The sequence below is a fragment of the Erinaceus europaeus genome, chromosome 4, assembly GCF_950295315.1.
Source record: "Erinaceus europaeus chromosome 4, mEriEur2.1, whole genome shotgun sequence".
NCBI lineage: Eukaryota > Metazoa > Chordata > Mammalia > Eulipotyphla > Erinaceidae > Erinaceus > Erinaceus europaeus.
Genome location: NC_080165.1, coordinates 128,653,893 through 128,669,145, shown reverse-complemented (window position 1 = coordinate 128,669,145; position 15,253 = coordinate 128,653,893). Strand labels below are relative to the sequence as shown.

The 15,253-nt window shown below is 35.0% G+C and overlaps 1 protein-coding gene across 7 annotated transcripts in view; it reads right to left on the bottom strand.

Annotated features, from left to right (window-relative positions):
* LOC103126218 (triadin) overlaps positions 1-15,253 on the bottom strand; it is a 279,909-nt gene that overhangs the window by 130,111 nt on the left and 134,545 nt on the right. For 5 of the 7 annotated variants that reach the window (XM_060190509.1, XM_060190512.1, XM_060190510.1 and 2 more), the window contains exons 8-9: positions 7,247-7,426; positions 284-343 (exon numbers count right to left, since the gene is read on the bottom strand). In XM_060190509.1, coding sequence (XP_060046492.1) covers positions 284-343; positions 7,247-7,426 — 240 coding nt within the window. Of the gene's footprint in view, positions 1-283; positions 344-4,478; positions 7,427-8,787; positions 8,870-15,253 lie in introns of those variants that run through there. The other 2 variants (XM_060190515.1, XM_060190514.1) reach the window with 2 other exon arrangements.

Genomic DNA, 15,253 nt, shown 5'->3' with positions numbered 1-15,253 from the left:
AAAATAAGATGATTCGCCTCTTAAATATATTATTAAAGATATTAGCTTTTTAAGTATAAAGATTTTAGCAACATTTTATAAGCATATTGTAACTTCATTTGTCATAGGCCATGCATCACCTATATGCTAGTTATTACTTCTATTTTCTACTGGTTTATTCTATATCTACACATGCATTATGCTTTTTTACTTTAAGGAAAATACAGCTTAGTACATAAAGAAGCCATTAATCTTAGAAAGGAAGACTATGAAAGCATACATGTACAAGAATTTTTTTGAATACCTGGTTTTAAATCCCCATGGACAAACATGTCAATCATATATCGACAGAACGCATATTGATCTGACAGAGTAGAAAGAAAAAAGAGCAGTGAAAAATAATTCAATAACTTTCTATTTTTCTATTGTTTAACACACATATGAACACACAAGGGGAAAAGACGTAATTTTCCATATATTTCATATTAAGAATAATAATCTTAAAAATTATCACTGACTAGTTCAGAGTATTTTTATAGCAGTTATTTTTTAAAATCAGAAGCCTTTTCACGTAGAGATAAGAAATTTTACCCATATGTCAACAACTGTACTATAAATATTATCCTCCCAACAAAATGATAAAAAATTTAAAAGTATTAACCTTTTAAATCAACTTTATTACAAAAGCAATTTTACAGAAATTTTCTTAGTCCATTTAAATACTTCCAAAATGAAACAAATTTTTACAACTAGAACTTGTTTGCAACTTAGAACATTAAATCAACTTTTTACTCCCAACCTTTCTGCTGACTGTCTAAGTTACAGAATGCTTTCTTTAAAAGGGCAACATGGATTGGACATGGTGTATTGCAAAGGAAACTAGAATGAGAGGGTGAGGGAGGGGAGGGAGGAAATTTGGGGGGCCTGGTACGTAATGAAATTGTATGCATATGTCAGCGACTGCACTGTGAAGCACTAACCCCCTCAATAAAAAAAAAAGAAACAAACAAATAAAACAAAAAAGATAAATAGGATCACTAAACCATTTACAATCTGTTAGGGGTTCTCTTCCATTTAAAGAGCTACTCTGGGAGAACGTGTCACAGAACTAAATGATATCATTTTAAACTAATAAGTTGGCTAATACTTATTATAAGATTGTTGTAAGATTGTGACTAGTCTAATGTCCATGGAGAAAGTAAAATAAATAAAAATAAATAAATACATTCGAGACTACTTCATAAAATTTGAGCATTTTATGAAGTCTGAGTCAAGATTATTTCAAGAATCAATTTTTTCTTTTCTCACTAAATTGAACATTTATTTAAAGATATCACAGTGAACTTTAAACTCACATAAACTTAGATTTTACTGAAAACATTCCAACTTCAATTTCATGTGTAGAATAATTTTAAATAGCTTCTTGAATGTTTGCACATTATGAGATAAATCCAGTTCCAGATCATTTACATTTTAATGTTCCCAGGCATTTATCAATTCAATAAATCCAAAGGCAGCATTAGCACCAAGAGTTTATTGAATGTATTCATGATGTATTAAACACTCCAAGTTTTTAAAATATCTGTAATTGTATACATAGGCCTTCAACATAATAAATAATGAAATTTTATTGTATGAGGGCAATTAATTAATCTTGTCTTTATAATATTAACAATAGCTTAGAGTAATCCATCTTATTTTAAGAGTTTCTCAGTTATTTAAGTAACTTTTGGAGCAGGTGTAAAGCTATAATATCCATTTATTATAAATATGAGTAGGTCAATACTCAAAGTATCAAAAATTTGCATGTACTTGACTTTTACTTTTGTATTGGGACAGTTTTTCTCACAAGCATAGTGGTAAGGCTATTTCTCAAATAAGTCAGCAAATCTACTATTTCCTATGATAGCAGGGGTTTCTAAGTCTCTTACCTGGGAACTTACGGTGTAGTAGAGAAGTAAAATTAATGTATAAAGTGCTTTTTTTCTCAACATGACTGCTTATCTAAGAAAATTTGTGGAATGAGGAATTTGTCAGTTTATTCCTCTTAAAGGGCATATTTAAGGCTAGGCAAGTAAGGGCTTCCTGAATTGCTTATATTAGCCCCTTGCTCATACATTAATATATTTGTTCTTCATACAGTTCCAAAGGGCAATTTAATTACTAAAACTAAATCTTTTTTGGGTTCTGAGTAGTGGCACATCCAGTTAAGTACATATATTACCGTGTTCAAGGACCTAGAGGTTTGAGCTTCTACTCCCCACCTCTGGGATGAGGTGGAGGGCACTTCACAAGTTGTGAAGCGGGTCTCCAAGAGTCTTTCTCTCTATATCTTCCTCCCCTCTCAATTTCTCTCTGTCCTGTTAAGTAAAATTAACTAATTAATTAATTAATTAAGAAAAATGGCTGCCAGGGTCAATGGATTCTTAGTGCCAGCACAGGCCTTAGTGACAACACTGGTCAGACAAACAAAAACAAAAATAAAAATAAAAACATAAACTTTGCAGTAGTGCAGTGGTTAAGCGCACGTGGAGTAATGCGCAAAGACCAGAGTAAGGATCCGGGTTCGAGCCCCTGACTCCCCACTTACAAGGGAGTCGCTTCACAGGCAGTGAAGCAGGTCTGCAGGTGTCAAAAAAAAAAAGCTTTAATATAAAGTACAGATTTCCTGGCTACATCAATCAAAAATCCATGTCATGGATCTGCATCATGGAGTAGGTAATTTAACAAACTTCCCAGAAGTCTCCTTATTTGGGCAACTCTTGAAAATGAGATATTCTCTGCCCTAAATTGAGATGAAATGGTAGCAAATTTCACTTGGTAGCAAGTGAAATAAAATATTGAAATAACAGTTTCACCTTTCAGATTTTCTTTGTTAACTGGATGTTGACAGCGCAATCTTACTAAACTTGTTACTTAATTATACCGAAATTAAATATTAACATATTTGTATTAACATTTTCTGGATCCAAAAATTATTCATTGTGTTAAATGCATTAACAGTTCCATCATATGACCAGGCAATGGTGCACCGGGTTAAGCGCACATAATGTGAAACACAAGGACCAGAGCAAGGATCCCGGTTAGAGCCCCCAGCAAGTGGGTCGCTTCACAAATCTTTCTCTCCCCTTCTCTGTCTTCCGCTCCTCCCTCAACTTCTCTCTGTCCTATCCAGCAACAACAATGACAATAATAGTAACAACAATGGAAAAAGATGGTCGCCAGGAGCAGTGGATTCATAATTCAGGAACTGAGCCCCAGCAATAACCCTGGAGGCAAAAAAGAAAAAAAAATAGTGCTGTTTGGAGAGACTCAATGAACAATAGAGTGAAAGAAAGAAAGAAAGAAAGAAAGAAAGAAAGAAAGAAAGAAAGAAAGAGAGACAGAAAGAAAGAAAGACAGAAAGAGAGAGAGAGAGAGAGAAAGAGAGAAAGAGAGACAGAGAGAAAGAAAGAAAGAAAGAAAGAAAGAGAGACAGAAAGAAAGAAAGACAGAAAGAGAGAGAGAGAGAGAAAGAGAGACAGAGAGAAAGAAAGAAAGAAAGAAAGAAAGAAAGAAAGAAAGAAAGAAAGAAAGGAAGAAAGAAAGAAACTTCATCAAATTTAAAAGAGGCACTCCTTATAAACTTAAGGAATCCCTATATTATAAGAACCAGACAAATGGCTCAGCTGTTGTAATGCATAACTTAAATGCCTTAGGTTCCCACTTGCATCTCTCAGAATAGATGCTCTGCTTTCTCTTGCTCATTCTCATGTGAAACTGTCTTATATGAAATAAATAAAATAAATATTTTAAAAGTCTAGAAAATTATCCTAGTTACACAACTCAGGACTTTTCTATTCCTGTTAAGTGATTCTGTGATAATGCTTCAGAGTGGCACCAACATATCATCAGGAAGATGAAAAGAACTATTTTGAAGTATTTTATATAAAGAATATTGAGTATGCAAAATTAGGATATTATTTTACCTGAACTTGCTGTGGACTTTAACAATGTATAAGAACTCTAGACAGCTGTGTGTTGGGTAGTTCAATGTCTTTGTAAGTAAAATAAGACCCAGTCTTTCAACTTTGGAAGATTATTTTTAAGAAGTGCTTTTTCAAAAATGTAATTCAAACATTAAAAGGGAATTTACTTTCCTGAAGAAAACCTCAACTTCTCTGTCTTTCCAACTTCTAATTAGATGATATTCATTCAGATGATATTATTTCATATTTGATTACTACTTCTAAGAAAAAAATATGATGTGTACAGTGACAGGTATCATTGAGATGATACTTTATTGTTGTTCCTCTTGGAGTGATAGCCAAGAGAGAAAAAAAAATTCTGGGGGCAGAATATCAAGAAAATTGAAAGGAAATTAAAACTTTAGCGATAATGTAGTGTATATAGTACAGTATTCAGAAGATTCAAATAACTATACTTTCTTTGCTGCAACACTATATATACGTATATAGATGTGTTTTTTTAAAGAAAAAAGTTCAAAAAATAAGCAAGTATAACAGCTGAGAGATTCCTTTATTTCTTAAGGTTTGCCAGAGAACATTACAAAATCCAAAGAACAATGTCCATGCTTCTTAATCTACTTTAAACAGATTTATAGAATTGTCCACAAACCCTAAGTTATATGTGTATGTGTACAAATTATTGATGCAAGTGTCCATATTTATGCATCTTTGAAATGTCTCAAATGCAATGTATTGTTTATACATACTGTATTCAAAGTAACTGCATTCTAAGATATCTGAATGGATAACATATAATATAATAACTTCTAATAATGTATGTGTTCCATGTAAAAATCTGTTTCCAAATTAGTAAGATACATATTATTTTTATAACTATAAGAACTAATCAGAAACTTATACTACAGGTTCAAATTTATTAATCTAAGAAACCTTTTACTAGCAATATGTCGTTACAACCACAATATAACTACGGTTTCATATACAAATGCTCTTCAATGTTTGCTTAAAATAGTATTTATGAATCTGACTAGCTATTAAAGATGAAGATAGATAACTTACCTAGTAATAATTTATCTAGTTTATGGTGGGTATTGTCAAAAAGGATACTTGTTGTAGAAAATGCATTTGTTTAGTGGCAAAAATCTCAATGTACATTCATTTCTACATCTATGGCATATTTAATTGTTCTTTTAATAGATAAATAACTATGTGAAAAGGAACATGGTATATTGATAATAGGAAGAACTAAGATAGTGCTATCACTAAAAAGTCTCAGTTTAATAGGAGTAAAATACAATATATGTGGCCTGCAAATAGAAACTATATGAAAATGTTTAGGTGATGCATTTTTATCAATAAATTATGACTGCTATAAAGCCTAAGCTACTAATACTGAACATGAAAAATTATACTCACGTTTCAAGTTCCTAGGTAATTATTTCAGTACTCCTATATATAGCTGACATAAATTTTTACAAGCTGCAATTTCAATATATACTTAGTACATGTCTGCTAGTCTCATGATCATTTTCATTTTTAAAATAACATAAAATATTAATTATTTAAGGTTTCTGATAATTATTTGAGATAAGAATATCAGTAAATCAAAGGTTAATTTTCTTTTCTATGCCATAGTAAAATAAGCATTAAAAGCAGTTTTCTTTTGTTTACAAATTTCTACCTAAAGAACTTTTAATAAAATTGTTTTAATAAAAGTAGATGTGTAGATGTTAATATTTTTAATTTTTCAAAGCAATGCAATCTCTTAAATGTTAAAGTAAGGCCTATGGCTCCAAAGGCTTAATTATACTAATGTATTTTACAAAGTACATGTAAATAAATGAAAATTTATAAGTTGAAATTTTGCAGATCGTTAAAAATGGGAAAATATGGGCAGGGGAGATAGAATAATGGTTATGTAAAAGTGTTTATGCTTGACGCTCTGAGATCCCAGGTTTAATCTCCAACACCAGTATTAGGCAAAGCTGAGCAGTGTCCTACTTGTGCTCTCTCTCTCTTTCTCTCTCCTCTGTATCTGACTGATTAAAATAGTTTAATGGAAAATTTATTTCCTCTTTTCCTTCATTTATTTCCTTTTAAATATATATATATATTTCATAAATATAAAAAGTTACAATTATTGCTTGTGAATTCAGGAGAAAAGTGATGCAAATACAGAGTATGAGAGTGGACTGTAAGACAAATGTATCGCAAATCTTACACCTTATTAACTTAAGATGTGGTGGCAACTTACTTTCATTTTTACTGTCCCAATAGCTTACTCAGTAATAAGCATTCAAATAAATAAATAAATAAATAAATAAAAATCTCAGAGAAATTGCTTCTATAATTTTAGTCCTGAAATTAATATGTGAAGAAAAACTTCCAGAGTAACAGAAACATTTAATTTTTTCACCACTCCTAAGAAATCTTTATAGGAACAGGATAAACAGGTCTGATCCCAAATTCTAAGTGAAGAGTCTCACTGAGAATTATGGGGCATTCTGAGCCTGGAGTGACCTTTAAGAAATGAAGGAATCAAAAAGGGAAAGAGATGGTGGCAATAAGACCATATGGTATGTTGTAAAACTCTTGTGTTTTCACATTTATGTAGCACCTTTCCATAAAAACAAAATTCTGTTTATATTCTACCTACCTCTATTTAAATGTTCTACACCTGTGAAATCAGAATGTGTACATCATTCTCATTGAAGAGCAATATTATATGTCAGATACAGAACTTTTAAAGGCAAAAATCTGATGACTAGAAACTAGCAAAGAAATAAGAGAATTATTTCCTTATTTCTTTCTGACCACTTAATTAGCTGAATATAATTTGATGCACAATGTGAAATCTTTGTACTTATATGGATAGATTCTGTGTTTTTATTCTATATAAATTGGACATACATCTTTAAAAAATAAACTCCTTGAGAACTGTCATTTTTCCTGAGCTACGGTTTTCCAGAGAATAGTACTAATATGTTTTCTGATTTCTTAATAGAAATTCCATATTTGAAAACTCTCTCATTGATTCTCAACCTGTAAATATTCCAAACCCATATCAAGCTTTAGTTCTAAAGTTTTTCAACAGGCATTATTTAGAATATGTGAACACATTTTAGCATTCCTATAAATGAATTTTAATTTCCAATTCATTGCATTTCAGGTAAATTCAAACATACAGTCTTTTATTCCCACTTGATGTCTTATCTGAGTCTGTCCAGCTTTTAATCAGTGAATCTCTTTCTTGCCCAATATTCTCTTAGAAACTCCGGCCTCCTCCTCAGAATGTTTACCTTTCTGTTCAAGCTTGGACTCAGCTGCAGGTTCTTTCCCACCCTTCTCTTTGGGCTTAGGGGTTTTCTGTACTTCTTTTGTTTTTGCAGCTATTTGCTTCACTTTCTCTTGTTTTCCACCTTTCACTTCCTTTTTAGTTTTTTCTTCAGTCTTCTCCTTAGACTTAGCTTTCTTCTCTTCTATAAAGGATTTTAAAAAAATGTTAGATTATCTATACTCATTTATCAACACAGATTTCATCTGCCCTTGGTTAGTAATGATATATATATATATATATATATATATATATATATATATATATATATATATATATATATATATAGTAATGGGCCCGTTGGTATATAACTAAAATAGGCCTACTATCTATGTCAACAATTTGTTTGGCTTTATATGTTAACTCCTCCTTCAATCACCAGGTTCCAGATGCTACCGTGATGTCAGTGGGACTTCCCTGGGCAGACAACCCCACCAATATGTCCTGGAGCCCACTTCCTTATAGCCCCACCCCACTAGAGAAAGAGAGAGGCAGGCTGGAAGTATGGATCGACCTGTCAACGCCCATGTTCAGTGGGGAAGCAATTACAGAAGCCAGACCTTCTACCTTCTGCACTCCATAATGATCCTGGGTCCATACTCCCAGAGTGATAAAGAATAGGAAAGTTATGATGGGAGGGGATGGAATGTTCTGGTGGCAGGAATTGTGTGGATCTGTACCCCTCTTATCCTATGGCTTTTGTCAGTGTTTCCTTTTTATAGATCTTTCACACAATATTAAAAATAATTAATGGAATGCAAATGTAATATTAGTTTCACTACTAGTAACTAATAGAATAAAACATAAACTCAATTAAAGGGTAAATCAGGGGGCCAGGTCACGCACCAGGTTAGGCACACTTATTACCATGGGCACATATTACTGTGAACCCCCACTCTCTACCGGCAGGGGGCACACTTCATAACCTGTGAAATAGGTCTATGAGTGCCTATCTTTCTCTTCTCCTCTCTATCTCCCACTTCCCTCTCAATTTCTCTCTGTCCTACTCAATAAAATAGAAAGCAAAAAAGGGGGGGAAGAGATAAATCAGAGATATTCAGTCACCAATGACTAAACAAACTGCAGAAATTGAGATATTCATGCCTGCTTACCTTATGGCAGAAATAAAAATTCTAATGACTTTAAAGATCTTAAATAAATCCTATAGATATAAATAATTATAAATTAGACTATATATTAGCATATATGAATCTCAATATATACACGTTCTTAATTTAATGTTTTCTGTCACTACTAATGAGTTGGTGAAGTTTTTTTTCCTCAACTCTGAGATTTAAACAAATCTCTGCTCTCTGGCACCCAAGAACTGCAATCACATGGTTTTCTTTCAATACTACTTCCCGTCTTAAGGGAAAGTTCCACTTACATAATCAACAGCACCTCATGAGCACTTGTAGAGTACTAGAATACATTGCTGAAAATCTAAAAAGCTGAATGATAAAATGCCTCGCTGACAAAGCTTAATAAAGCATTATCTATCCTTACCCAAATCTCCTCTATACCAGTGTTCTATATATCTCCCCTTCCATTACACACCTTCCTTTATTGTGAAGATCACATCTATATTCTACACTTCAAACACAAACATGCATTCTCTAGGCTTTTCATATTTCTCACATTCTTTGTGTGTTCAATTCATCTTTAACAAATGGCTGTGCCATTGTGATTCATCATTTCTTTGACATCACTTTAATTTGACTCAACTTTTATTAAAGCATACACGTTATTCCCTAGTATACATCTAGTATTATAGATGGTTGTTCCCTTATCTGTCTTTCCTACTACAAGAGTAATTTGAGAATAGAAAGCAGATTATCCATTTCTGAAGATCAAAGTATGAAGCAGTATGTTTTCCTCAGAGAAAACAGAAAACAAATGTTTACTCAATTTAGAGTTTTGATCAAAGTGAGAAAAATGAAATGTTTTACTTACTGAGTAACACATAGTTATACATAGATTGCATATATATGTTTGGAAATGAGAATAATGCAACTTTAAAATCCATACATTTTCCTAACCAATGCAACAATTGCCACCTCAACATGCTTCACCTCAGACTGTGTCCAGAGACTTCACGTGTGGAATGACAACCCTTCAGCTTCATTACTCGGGTAAGACCTTTCCTTTTACAGTACACTCTAATTTCATCTCAGGTGGTTCACTTTCTAACAAAGTCCCATAACCTAGATATACACCAGTTTCTGAGAGAGAGCTTATGTTCGCACGTATCCATAAACTACTGCAAAATATATACCTGAAAGCAGAAGTACACTAGAGTTTGCAGTGAGTACCTCCCTAACACTTCCTCTGCACTATTCCAAGCTTTGGGTCCATGATTGCTCAACAATTTGTTTGGCTTCGTATGTTAACTCTCTTTTCAATCACCAGGTTCCAGATGCCACCAGGATGCTGGCCAGGCTTCCCTGGATTGAAGACCCCACCAATGTGTCCTGGAGCTCAGCTTCCCCAGAGCCCCACCCTACTAGGGAAAGAGAGAGGCAGACTGGGAGTATGGACCGACCAGTCAACGCCCATGTTCAGTGGGGAAGCAATTACAGAAGCCAGACCTTCTACCTTCTGCAACCCTCAATTACCCTGGGTCCATACTCCCAGAGGGATAGAGAATGGGAAAGCTATCAGGGGAGGGGGTGGGATATTGCGATTGGGTGGTGGGAATTGTGTGGAGTTGTACCCCTCCTACCTTATGGTTTTGTTAATTAATGCTTTCTTAAATAAAAATTTAAAAATTAAAATTAAAAAAAATTCATACATTTTCATAATAATTTTTAAATGTCTTTTTTAAATTTTTTATTATCTTTATTTATTTATTGGATAGAGACAGCCATAAATTGAGAGGGAAGGGGGTGACAGAGAGGAAGAGAGAAAGAGACACCTCAGCCCTGATTCACCACTTGTGAAGCTTCCCCCCTGCAGGTTGGGACGTAAGGATTGAGCCCAGGTCCTTCCACACTATAGTGTGTGCACTTAGGCAGGTGCATCACCACCTGGCCCCCTTTTAATGTCCTTTTAACTTTATTTTATTTGATAGTTACAGAGAGAAACTGCACTGCGTCACCACTTGTGAAGCTATACCCCTGCCTATGGGGACAGAGCGCTCAGATTCAGGTTTTTGTGCATGGTAATATGTGCACTTAACAAAGTGCACCACCACCCAACCCCAAAATTATCATTTTTACACTTTTGTGTGTGTGAAATTGTATTTTATTTACTCTAAGTAACACTTACAGACTCCTTGTAGGTCACAATTAGTTTAATCTTAATTTCATATTATATAATTAAAGAAGCATGAAATTTAGATTTATCTAAATGTCTTTAGAATATATAAATGAACAAATAAAATATCCTTAAAAACAGGACTGCATCTAAAATAATTTTGAATGGCACCAAAGCAGTAAACTAGTCAACACAGTTTTCCAAGTTTTATCAAGTTTGTTTCTAAACATATACCTTTATTAGCTACCTATTTATAACTGCAGTATAGAAATGATTTCCATAATGTGAATGACTTCCTTTCTTGGTTAAAATTGCTAATGGAGTAAACATTTGCACTGTTTTCTCTGAGCAAAGCGCTGTGCTACAATATGACTATAAGAAAATACAACTAAATAGTGATAGAAGCATAATAGTGAAATGCCAGAAATCTACAGCAACCACATTTTGCAAAATTTTTATCAAAATTGGTACTGGTATTCTTCAATTTGAGCCAAAATAGTTTCTCTTATTTTTTATATATTTTTATTGTATTTATTTATTGGATAGCCATAAATCTAGAGGGTAGGGGGAAATAGGTAGGGAGAGACACCTGCAGCCTTGCTTCACCACTCACAAAGCTTTCCCCCTACAGGTGGGGACTGGGGGCTTGAACCAAGGTCCTTGTGCATGGTAATATGTGTGCTTAACCAGGTGTGCCACCATCCAGCTGCTCCAAAATACTTTCTCTATTTTTTTTGCAATAGTAATGTTACTTCAGAGTTATGAATGCATTAAAGAATAAGAAAAAAAATAATAACCATTTTAAAAAGGAACTATCATATTGTATTCAACTTATCCACTTCTAGATTTTATATTTTTGAATTTTGCCAAATGAAAAAGAAATTGGACTAATAACTAGTATGACACAAACATATTTGGTGCAATTTTGGAACTAGCATTTCCCACTAATGATTTTATCAGAATCAAAATATCTTATGTCAAGGTAGAAAAACATTAACCAAGGGCTAGGTGATGGAACATTCAGAAGAGACCAACATGCAAGTCTTTGGTCTCCATCTGCTTGGACAACACTACATGAGTGGTAGAGTAGTGCTATAGGCATTTCGCCTCTCTATCTGTCTTTTTTCTCTATCTGCCTCTGTCTCTTAATACGGAAGGAAGGAAGGAAGGAAGGAAGGAAGGAAGGAAGGAAGGAAGGAAGGGAGGGAGGAAGGAATGAAAGAAGGAAGTAATGGAGGGAGGGAGGGAGGAAAGAAAGAAGGAAGGAAAGAAGGCAGGAAGGAAGGAGAGAAGGAAGGAATGGAGGGAGGGAGGGAGGGACTAAAGAAAGAAGGAAGGAAAGAGGGAGTCAGGTGGTAGCGCAGCGGGTTAAGCACAGGTGGTGCAAAGTGCAAGAACCTGCATAAGGATCCCGGTTCAAGCCCCCGGCTCCCCACCTGTAGGGGAGTCGCTTCACAGGCGATGAAGCAGGTCTGCAGGTGTCTATCTTTCTCTCCCCCTCTCTGTCTTCCCCTCCTCTCTCCACTTCTCTCTGTCCTATCCAACAACGACGACATGACATCAATAACAACAACGATAGAACAAGGGCAACAAAAGGAAATAAATAAATATTAAAAAAAAGAAGGAAAGAAGGCAGGAAGGCAGGCAGGAAGGAAGGAAGGGAGGGAGGGAAGGAGGGAGGGAGGGAGGAAGGAAAGAAAGAAAAATTATATTTCTCAAATCACAAGAAAAATTCACTAGCCAACAAACATACTATACAGTAAAACATACTATACAGTATACATTTATAAACACTAAATATACTAATATTTGAAGCCTTTTTGGAGTTAGGACTATAAAACTATCTCTTTTTCATTAAGAAATACCCTACTGCCTTAATTTTCTGTGCCTTAGTTTTTTGGCATTAAAAATGGATTTACCAGATCATGCATGCAAGAATCTCTAGCTCAGCAAAAATAGTAAATTATTTCTATATTAACAATATAGTTTATATAAATCACTGTAACTGGGTCTTAACAAAACTATGGAGATAAGAAAAATAATATGAACAAATATTTTTAAAATTATTTTTTTTTTCTAATTTACTGCATAGAAACAGAGAGAAATAAAGAGGAAAGGGAGATACAAAGAGGGAGAGAGAAAGGCAGACACCTGAAGCACTGCTTCATTGCGCATAAAGCTTCCTGTCTACAGGTGGTGACTGGGGGCTTGATCCTGGCTCCTTGCACATTGTAATATATGTCCTCAACTAGGTGTAACACCACCTGGCCCTCTAATAAGAATTTGAGCATTGAAAAATACATAGCAATTTGTAATATGAAATCTACCTACCATTATTCCAAGAACTATCTAGAGTTTTTCTACAACTTAGATTGGATGATTAATAGCAATAATTACTCAAAGTATGAAAAATATATGAATTAGTGGGGTAATCCAGAAAGAAAAAGATGACTATGGGATGATCTCACTCATGGACAGAAGTTAAAAAATAAGAACGGAAAGAGGAAACACAAAGTAGAACTTGGATTGGGTTTGGTGTATTGCACCAAAATAAAGGACTCCCTTTTAGGTTCTAGTGCACGGTGTTGGAAGAGGAACTTGGCAAGGGGTGCAAGCTTTTAAAAAAAAAACATGTTTTTAAACATGTATCAACAACAACTTTGTTTACTGGAAACCATATGTCTCCCCCAGTAAAAATATTAAAAAAGAAAGAAAACATATATATGAATCAAAACATTAGTGGTGGTCCAGGAGGTGGCACAGTGGCTAAGGCACTAGACTCTCAAGCATGAGGTCCTGAGTTCAATTCCTGGCAGCACATGTACCAGAGTGATGTCTGGTTCTTTCTCTCTCTCCCCTATCTTTCTCATAAATAAATAAATAAAATCTTTTAAAAAAAACATTAGTGGTCAAAGATGTCCAATTTCTGAATCAGTAGTGGAAGCAATAGAAGGCGAATGCCTAGATTATGTTATCATTATAGTAATGATACGACCTTGCGGGAAGATGGCGGACTGAGAAGCTGCTAACAGTGCTCTGATCACATCGTCGGCAACGGTAGGATTTTCTGCCTTTAGCAGGCCAGTCAATAAGGGGTGACACCAAAGAGGTGATTATAATTTAATTTGGGTTAAGAATTAGAGTAAAGGTGACACGGACTAGCGGGGCTCCAGAATTCCCAGGCGGCGCCGGGCAAGGCGAGTGCGCCGGGCATTGTCCTCCGCCCGGGAAGGCGGCTCCTCCGCCAGTTGCAGAGCGCGGCGGGCAGAGGACCTGGAGAGAGCACTTTAGCTCGGGGGCTTTCTCTTGGGAGTCTCCAAGGTCCACCGCGACCCTGAAGGCGGATCCAAAGACTTCTTGAGTATAGCTCTCACTGGATCAAAGGACTTGGAGCTAGTTTTCATTTTCGAGAAATCCTTTAAAAAAGTCTGGGGGGGGGGGTTTCCCGGAAGATGGCGGACAGAGAAGCTGCTAGCCTCTGAGCTCTGAACACACTTCCCTGGAGACAATAGGATTTTCTGCCTTTAGCAGGCCAGCCAATAAGGTGTCCTTAGACACCAAGGTGGTGACTATAACTTAATTTGGGTTAAGAATTAGAGTAGGGGAAAAAAATATTTTTTCTTCCTTTTAATTTTCAAGCATACATCCTTCCCGCCGCCCCCCCCCCCATAAGCAGTCCCTGGGACCAGCTCCTAGCAGGATACCCCACACCACCAAACAGGGTGTTTTTGTTTTTGTTTTTTTTGAATTCACTGATACACATTTGGGAAGTTCCTTGCACTGCTCTTTAATTACAACTCTTCTTCTTATCTTCTCCCTTTTCTCTCTCTTATCTCTCTCTCTCTTTTTTTTTTTTTTAATCTTGTCATACACTTCTTTCTTCTTTGCCTTTCTGAATTTGTGAATTACTTTGGGGAAGAAATCGGACTCAGAGTGGACTCTCTATGTGTGTATCTCTGCTCTAGTTCCCTTTCCCCTCTTGTTACCCCTAGAATATACACTGGATAGTAGATTTGCATAACTGTCTATTCTTGCTATCCTCTCTTTCTTTTCTCTTTCTTCACTGGGATTTGGTTACTATTTTTTCACGGACTGGAGAAATTGTTTGGCTAACTGGTAATGATTAAACTACTTCAATACTTACTTCAGTTGCTACTGTAATTCCGGAGGTTGGTGAGTGCAATTTTCATAAAGGTATTTAGTACAGTGTTACTTGTACTCAAGACACAACAACTGAGGAACAACAGAGAATAAAAAAAAAGAGAGAAACACATAAATAAAAAAATGGGTAGATTAAAAACAAATAAAACTGCTACTCCAATGAATGAAGACAAGAGCCCAGAAGAAACTACAAATCAGTCAGAAGTAACCATAGATAAGAAAAGTATGCAAGCAATAATAAACTTATTAATCACCGAAATGAAAACAACACTGGAGGAAAGGAATGGCAGTATTAGGGAAACAACAGTTGAGACCACCAAGGAAAATACTGATTATCTTGAGGCAATTAGAGAACTGAAAGCTGAAATAGCTGTAATGAAGAAAGAAGCTGAGGCAAGGGAAAGCAGACTAACAGAAGCAGAAAACAGAATTAGTCAGACAGAGGATGAGTTAGAGAAAACGAAGAAAGAGGTGAAAGAGCTTAAAAAGAGATTGAGAGACACTGAAAACAACAACAGAGACATATGAGATGATATCAAAAGAAGTAACATTCGTA